This window comes from Lepidochelys kempii, chromosome 2 (assembly GCF_965140265.1).
Source record: "Lepidochelys kempii isolate rLepKem1 chromosome 2, rLepKem1.hap2, whole genome shotgun sequence".
Lineage (NCBI taxonomy): Eukaryota > Metazoa > Chordata > Testudines > Cheloniidae > Lepidochelys > Lepidochelys kempii.
The window spans coordinates 232,250,690-232,267,412 of NC_133257.1; the positions used below are offsets into that span (position 1 = coordinate 232,250,690).

General features: G+C 40.7%; 1 protein-coding gene across 2 annotated transcripts in view; it reads left to right on the plus strand.

Moving 5' to 3' along the window:
- PLXDC2 (plexin domain containing 2) overlaps positions 1 to 3,761 on the plus strand; it is a 418,545-nt gene extending 414,784 nt beyond the window's left edge. Inside the window, exon 13 of one of the 2 annotated variants that reach the window (XM_073334185.1) lies at positions 2,069 to 3,761. In XM_073334185.1, coding sequence (XP_073190286.1) covers positions 2,069 to 2,277 — 209 coding nt within the window. In that variant the 3' untranslated portion in view covers positions 2,278 to 3,761. The remainder of the gene's footprint in view (positions 1 to 2,068) is intronic. The other variant, XM_073334184.1, reaches the window with a different exon arrangement.
- Positions 3,762 to 16,723: the final 12,962 nt, after the last annotated feature.

The window sequence follows — 16,723 nt, forward strand, 5'->3', positions numbered from 1 at the left end:
GGAATTTGTTCAGATCCTTGTTCAGATACTCTTTGCCTTATCCAACGAGGTGGTGCCCCATGGCTCCCTGCCAGACCATGCATTAATGCTTGTCTGACTACACAATTTTTACACCTGGCAAAATTCAAGGATCAATACTGCATCTACTTGAAACTGCTGCAGGAAAAATTATTCAGGCAGAATGTAGTTATTCAAATTGGAATTTTAATTTCTTGGAAACCCAGGTAAGAGTGCTAGAATTTGGCTCTAAGAACTGATATGAAACAGAAATATCTGGTGTATTAATATAGATGGAATATATGGGCCCAAAGAGTCAAAGGTGTTAACATGACCATGAAATGGCCCCATATCAAATATTTTTAAACAAGGTTCGGGCTTAATACCATGGCAAACACATCATCAGAACTCTTTTTAACCTTTTATAAAAGATACAGAAGAAGGATAAACAGTTAAAGCATTTGAAATGTAAAGTATTAAGTAAGGCTTTCATTTTAACAACATCCCTGGTTCCCTTTCTTTTTGGCTGGAGAGAGTCTTTCGAAGTAAAAACACTTTCTTTGACAATCTCTTAGATGGTATTAAAGATGGTAATAACTGTTCTCTTGGAAAAAAGAAAAGAAATTAGTTGAGATGAGCCAGAGCTATTGTCGGTAAAGTCCAACCCTGTTTCCTAGAAGACAAACCAAGACAAACATGCACAAGACGAGAGAAAAAGATAGGAAAAAACAGCTTCCATCTCTGTTGAATGTTGATTCATTTGCAACCGCACTGTATGAAAAACACAGGCACAGTCTTGTCAGACAGTCTGAGACCTAGCAAACTTGTTACAGCCTTGGCTGTTTGGGGCATTGCTTTTAGCTCCCTCTTTCTAGGCCCAGGCTCACAGCAGAATTGCAAAATATGCAGTCTTGGCTGGCTAAGCCAGACCTTTGTTAGACAGAAGGAAAAAGGAGAGGTATCAGAAAGAAAAAACGAGTGGGAGGAAAAAGAACACATTTGGGCAAGGGTTAGACAGAGTCGCACATCCTAGGTGGTGACTGAAATTTAGCTGGCGCCAGTAGAAGTGGAGGTAATGATGACATCTGGTCCCCTCTCTCTGGCCCAGTCTGCTCAGAATATCTTTCAGGCTTAGGACAAAGACAGTTTGGGGTCCCCAGAGCTAGTGGGGTTTGCAGTCATGATAGTGAAGCTCGCTCCTTCCTCTTAGTCTGATTTTTCAGTCAGCCAGTGTTGCATAGTCAGCTGTCCCCCCCTCCAAAAAAATCTCCTTTTGAGGACACCAAAAGGGAGCGATGGGTGGAATAGCCCACCCCCCTCATTATTTTGTCCACCAGTTAGGCCTCATTTCCAACATGTCAATTTTGGTTAATTGATTTCCGGTGTCACACAGTTTTTGTTTATCAGGCAAGATCTTAACACGGTCCTTGAATTATATCAGTAGGCTGTTTTGTTTGGACTAATTCGGTCTTTCTGTCTCACTTTTTCCCATCAGCATTTATTGTGATAGATTATTGTGACACTTCATAAACTTTTATCCCCTTTTCCACAGTTAGGCTCACAATTAGGAGCCTAATTTATAGGCCCAAGTACCACATGTCACATTGCAACCTGGACTCCACTTTTCTGCAGTGGAAGAGAGACCATTCAGGGGGACACAGCGTAGAGCTCAATGGGAACTCTCTATGCAGGCCTATGAAAGGAGGCATTGTGGGCAGGCCTGGGAGTGGGTTGATTGGCCAGTGACTCAGAGCACAGTGAAGATCTACCAAATCCCCAGATGGAGAGGGAGGAGACAGCAGGCAACACTAGCTCATAGTCTCAGGACTAGTAGCTAGTGCTGGGCTGCTTGAGAGTGCCAGACTTTTCCTATGAATTAAGAAGGAAGGATGAACTTCTTCAGCTCTGGTTATCTATCCCTTCCCCACAGCTCCCAAAATGCCCTACAGCATTAGCCAATTGGATTTTAGTATCAAGGCAATTGAAATTACAAGGTACTTTTCAACACTTGCTTTCTTGTTGTTGTCCCTTACATATTCTAAAAAGGATTTTGTTCTTGTTTCTTTTGTAGCGCCGCCCAAGCAGATGGCCTGCAATGAAGTTTCGAAGAGGCTCGGGACATCCTGCGTATGCGGAAGTGGAACCAGTTGGAGAAAAAGAAGGCTTCATTGTATCAGAGCAGTGCTAAAATTTCTAGGACAAGAGCACCAGTACTGGTCTACAGGTGTAAGACATTTACTTTGCCTCTCTCTAAAGAAAAGGAGGCCTAAGCTGCTGTAGCTGTAAAGAAGATTGTTGGATAAATCTTGTCCAAGAAGAAAAAACAATCTAGGATAGCAGATTACCCACTGCGCTGTAGTTTCCCTTCGTGGATTGACATACAATCGTTCATTCAGAACACCCTGAGTGGACAGCTACAGTCTGAGAAATGTGGCACAAATGCCATGTTATTGGCTGAGGTATGGGGTTGCGTAAGAATAAAAAAATATAATAAAGCTTTAGTTCATCAGGGTGCTACCCTTTTGTTCAAGCATTCTTCTCTGGTTTCTCAAAGATAAACTGTGTTACAGATCTGTAACCCTTTCATGCAAAGAGCAATGATCAGTTTTGACAAAGTTGCTAAGAAAATAAATTCAATGCAGGTAAAAAATAAGCAATTTTCTGTACTTCTACAAATGAATGTGGAATACAATTCTGAGTGTTCAGTGCCAAACTAACATAACCAAGTGAGTGAGTGAGTTACAGTACAATATCTATTCTTTCCAGGAGTAGTAGAATGTTTCTTGTACTTCGTTGGTTAATATCCGTTAAACAAGCCGTGATAAAGAATTATAAAGTTAGCACAAGGCGGTTAGAAAAAATAGCTGGGAGTTTTCGCTATGGTGAAATTGGGCTGTATAATTGGAGTAATTTTCAGTGTCAGTGTTCACTGAACAATTAATTATCGGATTTGTTTTAAGGGATGTCGCTTCCATTTCCAAACAGTGGGCTGAAATGAAGGCAACAGATGCTTTTGGCTAATGCTGGCAGAAATCAATATAGACCATTTCTTAGACAATGTGATGAAAAAATGTTAAGATTTTAAACAAATGGGTTTTTATCCTCATTGTGAGTCCTTCCCGAGAAGCGTTGCAGATTCCAGTGCACCCCTCCCAGAGATAGAGATTCAAACTATCTGATTCATTCAGTGATTTTGTTTAATACACATAGTAGTTGCATAAATATATATATAAATATATTTTTTTTTTATAGCTAACACAAGGCAGGCTCTTGTGGCTGTTAAGACTGCATTTTTGTCATCCAGACGGAGGAAATGGATTGCATTACTGCATATTTCCACTGAGTTGTAAAATAATCCTTAATATTAGAATATTTTTATGTTGCTTAGGGATGGTGGTCCGTTTAGTTGCAGTGCCATAACTTTTCTGCCGACTGGAACCACGTTTCTTTTAATATCAACCCTTTTCCTCCCTGACTAGGGAAAAACAATATGATAAATTCCCAGTGAAAAGAAAATATATTCCTTTGGGTGGAAAGGGGTTAATATACACTGAGCTACTAAACTTTTCAATTCAGGTATTGTATGTACATTTCATTGTGGTCTTTCACTTTCAAATCTTTTACATACTGTACAAGCAGAGGCCCTTGAATCTTTTTAAAGTACAGTATTCAACATTTGCAGTTTTAGGTCTCAAGTAGTTTAGACACCTTGTAGTTACAACCTTAATTAATCAGTTATTTACATTTCTTGTCAATGCTCGTATGGTCTAAATTTGTTTACTTAACTCTGTTTTAAAAATAACATGATTTTTACTTGTTATTTTCTTCAGTAAATTATACAATACTGTATTTTCTGTATTCATTCTTTATTCTGTGTAACACACATTTTACTGTCGGCTTTAAATCGTCCACTGTGAGGTTTGAAATGTTCAAAATCTAACCAGCATTAATTTGAAACTGATAAAAACCACATCTTGAGGTCTGCTGAAATCTTGCAGTGATCACTCTTTTCAATTTGTGTGGCTCTACCAACACCTGTTTCTGATGGGGGAGGGATTAATGTACTGGCTATTAATGCAGATAGCAGTAATCAAATATATACACATGCCTATCTGGTGACACTAATTTTTAAAATAAAACACATAACAGTACACATAATTTAAAAAACAAACTTCCGGGGTCTGATACTTATAATCACTTTTTCTATCTTATTCCAAGTAGATTTGCAATCATCAGCTAGGATCTATCGGCCTAATAAAACAATCACAGAACTCGCACTTGTGATTTTTGAAGCATGATGTCCTCACCAGTTAAAATAAATGTTATTCCAGATCACATCATGACATATCAGCCAACATATAAATGTTGTGAATCTGACTAAAGAGTATCCACATGGTACTGCAATATGTGTGGTTGTCTTAATATTCATGTAAGTAAAGACTACTCACAGAACTCTGGGTTTGAAGGTGAAGTATTGGCTTAGTAAAACAAGCTGGATTCAGTTTTACTTATGTATGTTATACTGAGTAAACAGTGGACCTGGCTGAATAATACTGGTCATTGTATTTGTGAGTTTCATGATTTTTTTCATAGTCAGCAATTTTTTCTGTTTTCATTCCTATCCCCTTTATAGAGCTGGATGAAAAGTTTGTGATAATTCACAAATAAACATACATTTGATGACATTTCTTAATTGAAATATTCATGCTTTTTTTTTTCACTCTTTGGCCATCCCTGGTAAATTGGTGACAGATTTCACTGAATGGCTGACATAAAAGAAATATCTTAATAGAGTTGATTTGGCTTTCCCATACTTCTGTGTACTTGGTTATACCATTATTAGTTGCTGGATTTATTCAATAGGCATATTCCTGTGTCTGAAGAGGAACTGATGTCTGAAGGGGAAAATTCCTGCATACCTGTAGAAACTGAGTGTCTCATCAGTGTCTGCTTTGATATATTCTGTAGTATGTTCCATTTATCCCAGTGGGCGAAGGTAATTAAGTAATCTGTTGTTGTTTTATGATTCCATCTGCTTTTCTACATTTTTAAAAATTAAAAGTGATACAAATGTGATTCTTTGCTCCAGTAGTTGTAATGAAATATCAGAAGACGCAAAGAAGCCTATAGTTATCACTTTATAAACTGTAACACTGATGGATCCAGGTGTCCCTCTTCATGACAATCCAAAAGAAATTGCAGCCTGATAGCGGTGGAACAATGGCTTCCCTAACAATCTCCCTGGTCCTTAGCCTTAGCGTACTTCAGAATTATTCATCTAGGTAATTGTTTATTTAAAGTGCCATTTATTGTAGCAGTTACTGTATCTCATAGCCCATTTCTCTATGCACAGGTATTTGCATACAAATAGATGTTGAAGTGATTAGAAAAGTTTCATAAAAGTAGCCTTTCCTATTTTTTCTAGATTTAGTAGAAGTGTGCTTTTAAGTCTAATGTCCCCAATGAAATTATGACATTTTCTGCTGCAGATTACAGAAAAAAGGCACTTTCCAGGAAAAAGATTTCAAACTTCTTTGCCAAATGGCACCTTAGACTCTCAGTAAAATAAGTCAATGAAGTAGATACATGTATTATACACAGAAAATATTTGTTAAAAGAACACTATTAAGGTTGCAAAGCAAAGCACTCACAAGTTGCCTGTGAAACCTAAATTTAGCCCCTTATGAGCTTGCATTATGATGCAGTGTTTAATTACATGGCTGTATTTGTAATGGCCCCATGGCTTATTTATTGTGTGCTATTCAAGTCCTGCTTTGAAGACAGAATGATTAATTTCCTTGTGGGCTTGTCACTTGTATCCTATAGGGCTAGCTTGCCTTTACTATATTCAGCAGTAAGGCAAGGAACCTACAGACCTGTATCCTTATATGGCATTTAAATAATACTGGGTCTGAGCTTGGGACAAGAACCTGTCAACCCTCAAAGTGAGAAAAGGGAATTCTGAAGTAATCTGTATAATTAATACATAACCTATAGCTCAGGCTACACAATGGTGCACATCACTGGGTCCAGCTCCGGCCTGTCCTTCTCGGGCGATTCTTCCCTGGCACAGTGCTCCTCCTGGCTCCTATCCTGGGGTGTCCCCGATTGGCCGCCCTGCCCTTCCCAGCCTTCAGGCAGGTTCTCTCTGCTTCACTTCATCCAGGGCCTCCAGGCTGCAGCCCTTCTCTCTCTGAAACTCCAGTGCCACACCCGACTTTCCCTCGTTTCTCTCACTGCTCCGCCTCCCCGGTAGGAAAAAGATTTAAAGGGGCCATGCTCTCTAAACCCCAAAGGGGTTACACCATTATTTTTGTTTATTATGTTGACTGGCAATAATTATATTCCTATCCTTTAGTATTTTATCAATTGAATCCTGTATCCTCTTTTCCATACTGTTCCCCTGGACTGATTTCAGGCTAACTGGCCTATAGTTACCAGCTCATACACTCTATTCTGTTACTATCAGCTTTCATGCACAATTGTGCTTTAAATATATCATGCGTTAACAAAAATAATTAATAATAATTAACATACACACATAGGGTAAGATTCTCTCACACACCCCAGGGCCTTTATGTGCATACAAGTGTTGTAGGCCCATCAGAGAGCCCTAAAAATCCTGGGTCCAGACAAGGGAGGATTATGCCAGCACAGGCACTGTGGAACAGAGCTATAAAGCTGATTCCCTAGGACACCTTTGCACGGTTTGAGGGAGTGGGCTGGGAGCAGAAGCAGCGCGGCTGGGGCAGGATCCCAGCTCACCACTCTGGAGATGCCAGGCAGCGTCGTGACCCAAAGCACAGACTGGGAGGCTGCTGTGATACAGCCTCCCCCAACCCCCCCGCAGCGTGTCTAAGTTACATCCAGGGCCCTGAAGCACCTGCAATCAGGAAAGTGCAATGATAGTTTTAAACCAATATAGGCTCCCCCTCCACTCCCCAGGCTGTGAGCTCTGTGCTGCGCCGCTCAGCAATGTAGCACAGCATCTCACCCTTAGAACACACACGCCTCAGGGCAAGGGCTGTTATATGTGTGCAGCAGGCCTAGCACAAAGGGACCCATCTCCACAGATTTGGCCCCTTGGCTCTACTGCAAAACAAATACATGACAACAAATTAGGTATCATGCATGCCAACAGCAGTGATTTATGCATTAGAAAATCCACATTATGTGATGGAAATTGGCAAAGAAGCTGTAAGTAGACGAGTGCCACGCTTTTGTCATTACTGCAAGGTGGCATTTCTCATCTGACAAAAAGGAGATGCGTAGGATGCAGCGATTAGCAGAATACATTGGCTGTGTTGGTGAAATCACCACTTACTGTAGAAATCCTGCTCTCCGCATTTTGTTTTTCCTCCCTCCATTCTTTCTTCAAGACTGTCACGTCTGTGCCGATAATATTTAGCTATCAAGAGGCAATACCATAATCATCGTTGGTACTACAACGACCTAGCTATCTGCAGTAGGTGCTTATATGGCTCCTATCATCCTCGTATCTAAGTGCCTCATAGACATAAAATGAATTTATCCTGACAACAAAACACATCTGTGAAATAAGAAAGACTGCTGGGGAACTGAACCACAGAAAAGATAAATGACTTGTCCACAGTTACATAAGAAGTCTATGACACAGCCAGGAACCGAAGCCAAGATACTTGATTCCCATTCCATTGCCTTAATGACAAGACAATATTTTCCTCCCTTCAGTCTCATGAGAAGTAAAGTTTCTCTACCATGCTGGGAATGTCGTTATTTTGTCTCGTATTAAAGGAGTCATCACCTTTTTATGCCTCTTCCATAGAAAAAGGGGATGGCCCAACAACATTTTTATTTGTTGGAAAAAATGGGCATGGTCACTTGTCTGAAGACATCTTTTAATGCATACTAAACATCTGAGGCACTGCATATAATTAAAGCTACTGTATAGTAGTAGTGGCATTTACTATGTGAAAATCTGCTCATCTTCTCTTCAGCAGTATTCATCATTGTAAAGCATAAACTTGTTGACCTATTGAGAGAATAATGGATTCCTGAAAATCTTTCTGTCCTTCAGCATGTGCAACTCTCTGCTGTTGGGAATCTTAGCACTGTTGCTGGATGGCAATTATACCTTGAGCTAGGTGATGTTACAGATCATACCGTCTTTCAAGGCTCCATCATGTTTTATGGAACATGTCTCGCTTGGGATTGCATTTAAGTCCTGGTACCAATATGGTGAACCACAGCAGCACAAATCAGTTATTGGATGAAATCACAGTTTGAGATAGTCACTTTAAAAATGCAATCAAAAGCCCTTCTAGCTTTAAAAGCTTGTGATTTGTTGTTGTAAGTTAAGGAATGTATACAGGATTAGATGGAGAAGCAAAGCAATCTTGATTGTTATGCTAATAGTAGGAAAGCTTAACTTTTTTTTCCACTAAACTAGTTTTAGAATCCAAAAGCAAGGACAGATCAGATGAAATCATCTTATCAAATTTTGGAATTGTCATTCCCAGACATTAAAAACAATTCTAAAGATATTTATATGTGTGACAGAACAAAGGTTCCATTATTATCTTATTCAGTTTTAACTATGTGTCTTTTCTCCCCCTCCTGATGTAGTCAGAATTTTAAAATAAACATCAGGGTAAGATAAAACAGTGTATCTGTACTGAGCCTTCAGTTTCACAGAATGAGGGAAATTTTTATGTCATAGTCACTATAAAATCAGGATTCATCAAAAGTCAATAATTTGTATGCTTAAACACAGATTTTTATAGCTTTCTGCAGTCTTCTGCTAGTAGATTTATAACACAGTCCATACTATTTTTCAATTTTTCAGTGTTGTATGCTTTTTAATGCTAAAAGAGTCTGACCTTTTGACAGAGATGGTTTTATTAACACACATCACTAAAAGGTGTCTTTCTTCATAGATCGTAGAAATGTAGGGTTGGAAGGAACCTCAAGAAGCCATCCAAGCCAATCTCCTGCTCTGTGGCAGGACCAAGTATACCTAGGCCATCCCTGATAAGTGCTTGTTGAATGTGTTCTTAAAAACCCCTAACAATGGGGAATCCACAACCACCTTTGGAAGTCTAGTCCAGAGCTTAACAGTACTTACAGTTACAAAGATTTTCCTAACATCTAACCTAAAACTCCTTTCTACAGATTAAGCTCATTACTTCTTGTCGTATTTTCAGTGCACATGGAAAACAATTGATCACAGTCCTCTTAATAACAGCTCTTAACATATAAGAAGGTTCCCCCCTCAGTCTTCTTTTCTCAAGACTAAACATGTCCAGTTTTTTTAACCTTTACTAATAGGTCAGGTTTTCCAGACCTTTATCATTATGTTTGCTCTCCTCTGGATTTTCTTCAGTTTGTTCACATCTTTCCTAAAGTGTGGTGCCCAGAATTGGACACAGTACTGCAGCTGAGGCCTCACCAGTGCTGAGTAGAGCCAGACAATTACCTTCTGTGTCTTACATACAACACTCTGTTAATAAACCCCAGAATAGCCTGTTTAGAACTGCTTCAATTTATTGACATATTCAATCTGTGAGACACTATAACCCCCAGAGACTTTTCAGTAGTACCATGTGGCCAGTTATTCTGCTCTGAGTGCTTGTTCATGTCCATTCCATTCTAGGTGTGTGCACGCCCACATGCACAGTCGTCCAGACTTTTGCCTTAGCAGTATCCGTAGGGCCAGCTATAATGTCCCCTTGAGTGCTGCACTCATGCGTCGGTATATCAGGCTTCGCCCGGTATATCAGGTCTTACACCCTCTCAGTTCCTTCTTACTGCCTGTGGTGGTTAGCCGGAGCACCTTTTCCTTGCAGAGCAAGGGCTAGCGGTTTCATCTCTTCTGACTTCGAGCCATAGGGCCTTGTAAATAGTTGTTAATAGTAGTTAGTGTTAGAAAGTTGTTAAGGGGCATGCCCATCTCAACAGGCCTATGCCTGTAAGTGACTTCCACAGCAGCTGCCTCAAGCGCTTGGGGGAATCACATGTGAAGGACAAGGGTCAAATTGGTAAAAATTTTCGACTCAGGCCTCAGAAAGAGCGGGATATTCATTTGCAGGCATTCCTCATCGAGGCTGTCGCGGCCAGACTCTACCCCTAATACCTTGGCCTCGGGGCAGAGCACACCCCCGGCACCGGGCTCCACCCAGCACCACTCCCTGTCACTGGTGCCCAGAAAAAAATGAAGTAGCATGGCTCCCTGGCACTGGTGGCAAGATCTTTGCTCGTGACATGATGGCATGGGTTTTGAAAGGTCTGGAGCATCTCTACCCACATATCCCATCTCCCCCAGGACCTGAATCTCATGCTGTTGAGGCTCATGAGGCCTCCCTTTGGGTCTCTGGCTTCTTGCTTTCCCCTGCTTCACTCCTGGAAGGTTTCATTCTTGGTCATGATAACATCAGCCCTCAGGATGTCCTAGATCAGGATACTTACCTTGGAGTGGCTGTATACGGTCTTCTGCAAAAATAAGGTCCAGCTGTGACCACACCCAGCATTTCTGCCCAAGGTTGTTTCCCAGGACATACACTTACTGGTCTTCTTTCCAAAGCCTCATGTGTCAGATGAGGAGTGCAGGCTACACACTCTGGTCTTCAGGAGGGCACTGGCCTTCTACATAGATAGAACAAGGCCGTTGCCTAAGTCAACACAGTTGTTCATTGGGTCACAGACAGAATGAAGGGTCGCCCTGCTCAGAGGATTTTGTCCTGGATGACAGCCTGCATCTGCTACTGCTATGAGCTGGCAAAGGTGCCCTCCACGGTGATAATGACTGCCTACTCATCTAGGGCACAAGCATCATCAGCAGCCTTCCTGGCACAAGTACCAGTCCAAGAGATCTGTTGAGCCACTACCAGGCCATCTGTCCACACGTTTGCGTCTCATTAAGCGCTTACCCAGCCAGCTCGAGACAACTCTGGCTTTGGCAAAGCAATGTTGCAAGCTGCAAGACCATGAACTCTGAGCCCACCTCCATTGATACTGCTTGTGAGTCACCTACAATGGAATTGACATGAGCAAGCAGTTGAAAAAGAAAAAACGGTTACCCACCTTTTGTAACTGTTGTTCTTCAAGATGTGTTGCTCATGACCATTCCATTATCCGCCCTCTGTTGGAGTTGCTGGCAAGAAGGAACTGAGAGGGCACAGGGCCGGTGGCACCTGATATACTGATGCATGAGCGCGGCACTCAAGGGGGCACCACAGCTGACCCTCTGGATACTGCTGAGGCAAAAGTCTCTGACGACCATGGACATGGGCACGCACACATCTAGAATGGAATGAACATGAGCAACACATCTCAAAGACAACAGTTACAAAAGGTAGGTAATCATTTTTCCCCATTTTGTAGTTGTGCATTTGATTTTTCCTTTCTAAGTGAAGTACTTTTGCACTAATCTTTATTGAATTTCATCTTGTTGAAATTCTGCAATTTTTCAAAGTTGTTTTGAATTCTAATCCTGTCCTCCAAAGTGCTTGAAACACATCCCAGACTGATGTCATCTGCAAACTTTAGAAGCATACTCTCCACTCCATTTTCCAAGTCATAATGAAAATACTGAATAATGCTGGACACAGGACTGATCCCTGTGGGACTCCACTAGGTATGCCCTCCCAGTTTGACAGCAAACCATTGAAACCTAGTCTTTGAGTGTGGTCTTTCAACCAGTTATGCACCCACCTTCGAGTAATTTCATCTAGACCATATTTCCCTAGTTTGCCTATGAGAATGTCATGTGGAACTGTATCTAAAGCCTTACTAAAACCAAAATATATCAGGCCTACTGCTTCTCCCTTATCCACTAGGCCAGTAACTCTGTCAAAGAAGGAAAGTAGGTTGGTTTTGCATGGCTTGTTCTTCACAACTCCATGGTGTCTGTACCTTGTAGCCCTATTATCCTCTAGCTGCTTACAATTGGATTGTTTTATAACTCGTTTCAGTATCTTTCCAGGTATCAAAGTTAGGCCGAGTGGTCTATAATTCCCTGGGTCCTCTTTGTTTCCCTTTTTAAAGATAGGTACTATGTATACACTTCTCCAATCCTCTGGGACGGAACATATAGGGATAAAGTGAGACAGGCTAAAAGTCAAGTAGAGTTGGACCTTGCAAAGGGAATTAAAACCAATAGTAAAAGGTTCTATAGCCATATAATTAAGAAGAAAACAAAGAAAGAAGAAGTGGGACCGCTAAACACTGAGGGTGGAGTGGAGGTCAAGGATAATCTAGGCATGGCCCAATACCTAAACAAATACTTTGCCTCAGTCTTTAATAAGACTAAAGAGGATCTTAGGAATAATGGTAGCATGACAAATGGGAATGAGGATATGGAGGTAGATATTACCATATCTGAAGTAGAAGCGAAACTCGAACAGCTTAATGGGACTAAATCGGGGGGCCCAGATAATCTTCATCCAAGAATATTAAAGGAATTAGCACATGAAATTGCAAGCCCATTAGCAAGAATTTTTAATGAATCTGTAAACTCAGGGATTGTACCGTATGATTGGAGAATTGCTAACATAGTTCCGATTTTTAAGAAAGGGAAAAAAAGTGATCCGGGTAACTATAGGCCTGTTAGTTTGACATCTGTAGTATGCAAGGTCTTGGAAAAAATTTTGAAGGAGAAGGTAGTTAAGGACATTGAAGTCAATGGTAAATGGGACAAAATACAACATGGTTTTACAAACGGTAGATTGTGTCAAGCCAACCTGATCTCCTTCTTTGAGAAAGTAACAGATTTTTTAGACAAAGGAAACACAGTGGATTTATTTTACCTCGATTTCAGTAAGGCGTTTGATACCATGCCACATGGGGAAGTATTAGTTAAATTGGAAAAGATGGGGATCAATAGGAAAATTGAAAGGTGGATAAGGAATTGGTTAAAGGGGAGACTACAACGGGTCCTACTGAAAGGTGGACTGTCAGGCTGGAGGGAGGTTACCAGTGGAGTTCCTCAAGGATTGGTTTTGGGACCAATCTTATTTAATCTTTTTATTACTGACCTCGGCACAAAAAGTGGGAGTGTGCTAATAAAGTTTGCGGATGATACAAAGCTGGGAAGTATTGCCAATTTAGAGAAGGACAGGGATATTCTACAGGCGGATCTGGATGACCTTGTAAACTAGAGTAATAGGATGAAATTTAATAGTGAGAAGTGCAAGGTCATGCATTTAGGGATTAACAACAAGAATTTTAGTTATAAGCTGGGGACGCATCAATTAGAAGTAACGGAGGAGGAGAAGGACCTTGGAGTATTGGTTGATCATAGGATGACTATGAGCCACCAATGTGATATGGCCGTGAAAAAAGCTAATGCGGTCTTGGGATGCATCAGGAGAGGTATTTCCAGTAGGGATAAGGAGGTTTTAGTACTGTTATACAAGGCACTGGTGAGACCTCACCTGGAATACTGTGTGCAGTTCTGGTCTCCCATGTTTAAGAAGGATGAATTCAAACTGGAACAGGTACAGAGAAGGGCTACTAGGATGATCCGAGGAATGGAAAACCTGTCTTATGAAAGGAGACTCAAGGAGCTTGGCTTGTTTAGCCTAACTAAAAGAAGGTTGAGGGGAGATATGATTGCTCTCTATAAATATATCAGAGGGATAAATACCGGAGAGGGAGAGGAATTATTTAAGCTCAGTACCAATGTGGACACAAGAACAAATGGATATAAACTGGCCACCAGGAAGTGTAGACTTGAAATTAGACGAAGGTTTCTAACCATCAGAGGAGTGAAGTTTTGGAATAGCCTTCCAAGGGAAGCAATGGGGGCAAAAGATCTATCTGGCTTTAAGATTAAACTCGATAAATTTATGGAGGAGATGATATGATGGGATAACATGGCTTTGGTAATTAAATATTCATGGTAAATAGGCCCAATGGCCTGTGATGGGTTATTAGATGGGGTGGGATCTGAGTTACCCAGGAAAGAATTTTCTGTAGTATCTGGCTGGTGAATCTTGCCCATATGCTCAGGGTTTAGTTAATTGCCATATTTGGGGTCGGGAAGGAATTTTCCTCCAGGGCAGATTGGAAGTGGCCCTGGAGGTTTTTCGCCTTCCTCTGTAGCATGGGGCACGGGTCACTTGCTGGAGGATTCTCTGCTCCTTGAAGTCTTTAAACCACAATTTGAGGACTTCAATAGCTCAGAGGTAGGTGAGAGGTTTTTTGCAGGAGTGGTGGGTGAAATTCTGTGGCCTGCGTTGTGCAGGAGGTCAGACTAGATGATCATAATGGTCCCTTCTGATCTATGAATCTATGAATCTATGGGACCTCACCTGCCCTCCATGAGTTCTCAAAGATAGTTGCTAATGGTTCTGAAATTGCTTCAGCTAGTTCCTTAAGTGCCCTAGGATGAATTTCTTAAGGACCTATCAACTTGAATCTAATTTATGTAAATAGTCTTTAACTTGTTTTCCCCTTATTTTGGCTTGTGGTCCTTCTACCTTGTTAAAATTTACTCTGTTGAGTATCTGGTCACCATTAGCCTTTTTAGTGAAGACCGAAGAAAAATAGATATTAACCACCTCAGCCTTCTGAGGTCAGTAATGATTAGCTCTCTTTACAAAATAAGCAGGGACCTACATTTTCCTTTGTCTTTTTCTTGCTTGTAATGTATTTTAAAAACCTCTTCTCATCGCCTTTTATGTCCCTTGCTAGGTATAACACATTTTGTTCCTTAGCCTTTCTGATTTTGTCCCTGCATGCCTGTGTTATTCTTTTGTACTCCTCCTTAATAATTCATCCATGTTTCCACTTTCTGTAGGATTCCTTTTTGATTTTCAGGTCATTAAAGAGCTTCTTTTTCACACCCAAATGCCTTCCCACGCTGTAAAGATCTCTGTCAGTGAGAACATGGTGACAAGAGTAGCTTTGAATATACCTGGATTTAAGGGGCACAATTGTAAGACTTTCAAAACTTATCACATCACGGTGTTTGGTGGTTTTGATACCAATTCTCAATGAAACCAATAACTATTTAAGTCTGTGAAGATAAAAATAGACAAGAATTAGTCAATCAAACCTTTTTAACCCTAAATGAGTTTTGGGCAAAGTAAAGGATTCAGTTCTTTTAGCCTAAACCTTTTTGTCTATTCCTAGTAATCAGGAAGTGTTGATCATAGTAAAGAAAAATAAGACTATAATTATCGCAATAAATAAGGGTATTTTGCCAATAGCCATGACGCTAACCCAAATCACCAGTGAGCCAATAAGGAGCAAGGGAGTGAGTTTTGTTAAAGTTGTCATGACAATCTCATTTCAACAGACAATGGAAAGATTTCCAATGGCAACAGCTTTGCTATATGTTGCAACTTTTGTTTATTCATATTTGGCCCTGGTCCTTCAGCCTAAGCTCAGGAAAATCTTACTTCAACATTGTGACAGACAAAAGCCTCATGCCTCCAATATGTTTCAACATTCCCCTACAAAAGATTTTCTGGTTACTGATACACACATCCTCCAGTTCTGCAAATTGTAATGGTGAGTAGATAGCACATGAAAGAAAAGAAGTGGTAGTCCTCTTCATTAATGGCCTTTAAACACTGGAGTAACACTAGGTAGCCTGTAGCATTTGGTGCCCTTACTGTACAGTTCTGTAAGAATACTATAGGTTATATTTGAAACAAGAGGTAATATAGGGAATATATTAGATACCCCTAAAGAAACTATTCTCTATCAGCTAATATGACAGGATGATTTCTATCTGGCTTAGAGAAACTACAGAGATGGTTGCCCCAGAAATATATAGGTAGGTAGAGAGAAGTAGATATCTGATTGTTGCTGACAGTTTCCCCTATACAGATATGGGTTCAGATTCTGGGCCTAATCCTGTAAACTCTTACATGAGTGCAAACAAACGTTCCCACTGACTTCAACGGGACTATTTGCTTAGGGCCAGATATTGTAAAACTGAAGTCAATGGACATTTTGCCACTGATTTCCGTGACATAGGATCAGGGCCTTAGAGCTCTGTCCCCTTGGTATGGGTTTGCAGGATCATGCCCTTCATTTGTAAACACTGGTCTGCTGAATGTGAAAGGTACGTTCTTATGTGCTGAACATTTTATTCTGAAGAGACAACTTGAGCAACAACCTTTCCCCCACTATTCACAGAAACACTTTGAATAAAACCTTAGAACCATGTTTCACTGCAGTGGTCTAGCTAAGGAGTAATTTTCTCTTTAAATTCTGCATATATTTGTAGCAAGCAGTGCCAGTTCCCTGTATGCAAAAGTAGCAGGATGACAGATGACTTATCATCAGCACTGGCTTTCTGAGTGACCAATCCAAAGGGTAGAGAAAGGTAACCAAACTGGAGGTCAGAGTCCATTATTTGAACATTTGTAAACCTGCCTCCTTGTTGAAAACTAAAATCAAAGACAAACCAAAAACCTCCAGAATATCCTCTCTTGGGGGCATATGCAGATCTATTTTATTGTCAGCAGCAAGTCTGCTTTTCCTTTTTCCTGATGTCGATTGCAACAATAAAACATATTTGTCTTGCTAATCGATATTTATTGAGGGGGCATTTTAAGCCCCGTGCTGGAGTGGTGCAGCTGTACAGGTAGTTTCTGCACTGGCCACTGATTCATGACCATGTAGAGGGGGATTAACAACTCGGCTAATGGAACACCATTTAGATGGATCCAGTGACTCAAAAACACATGCAAAGTATACAGCATGTCAGCAACTTCTATTTTAGCCAATGACCCGG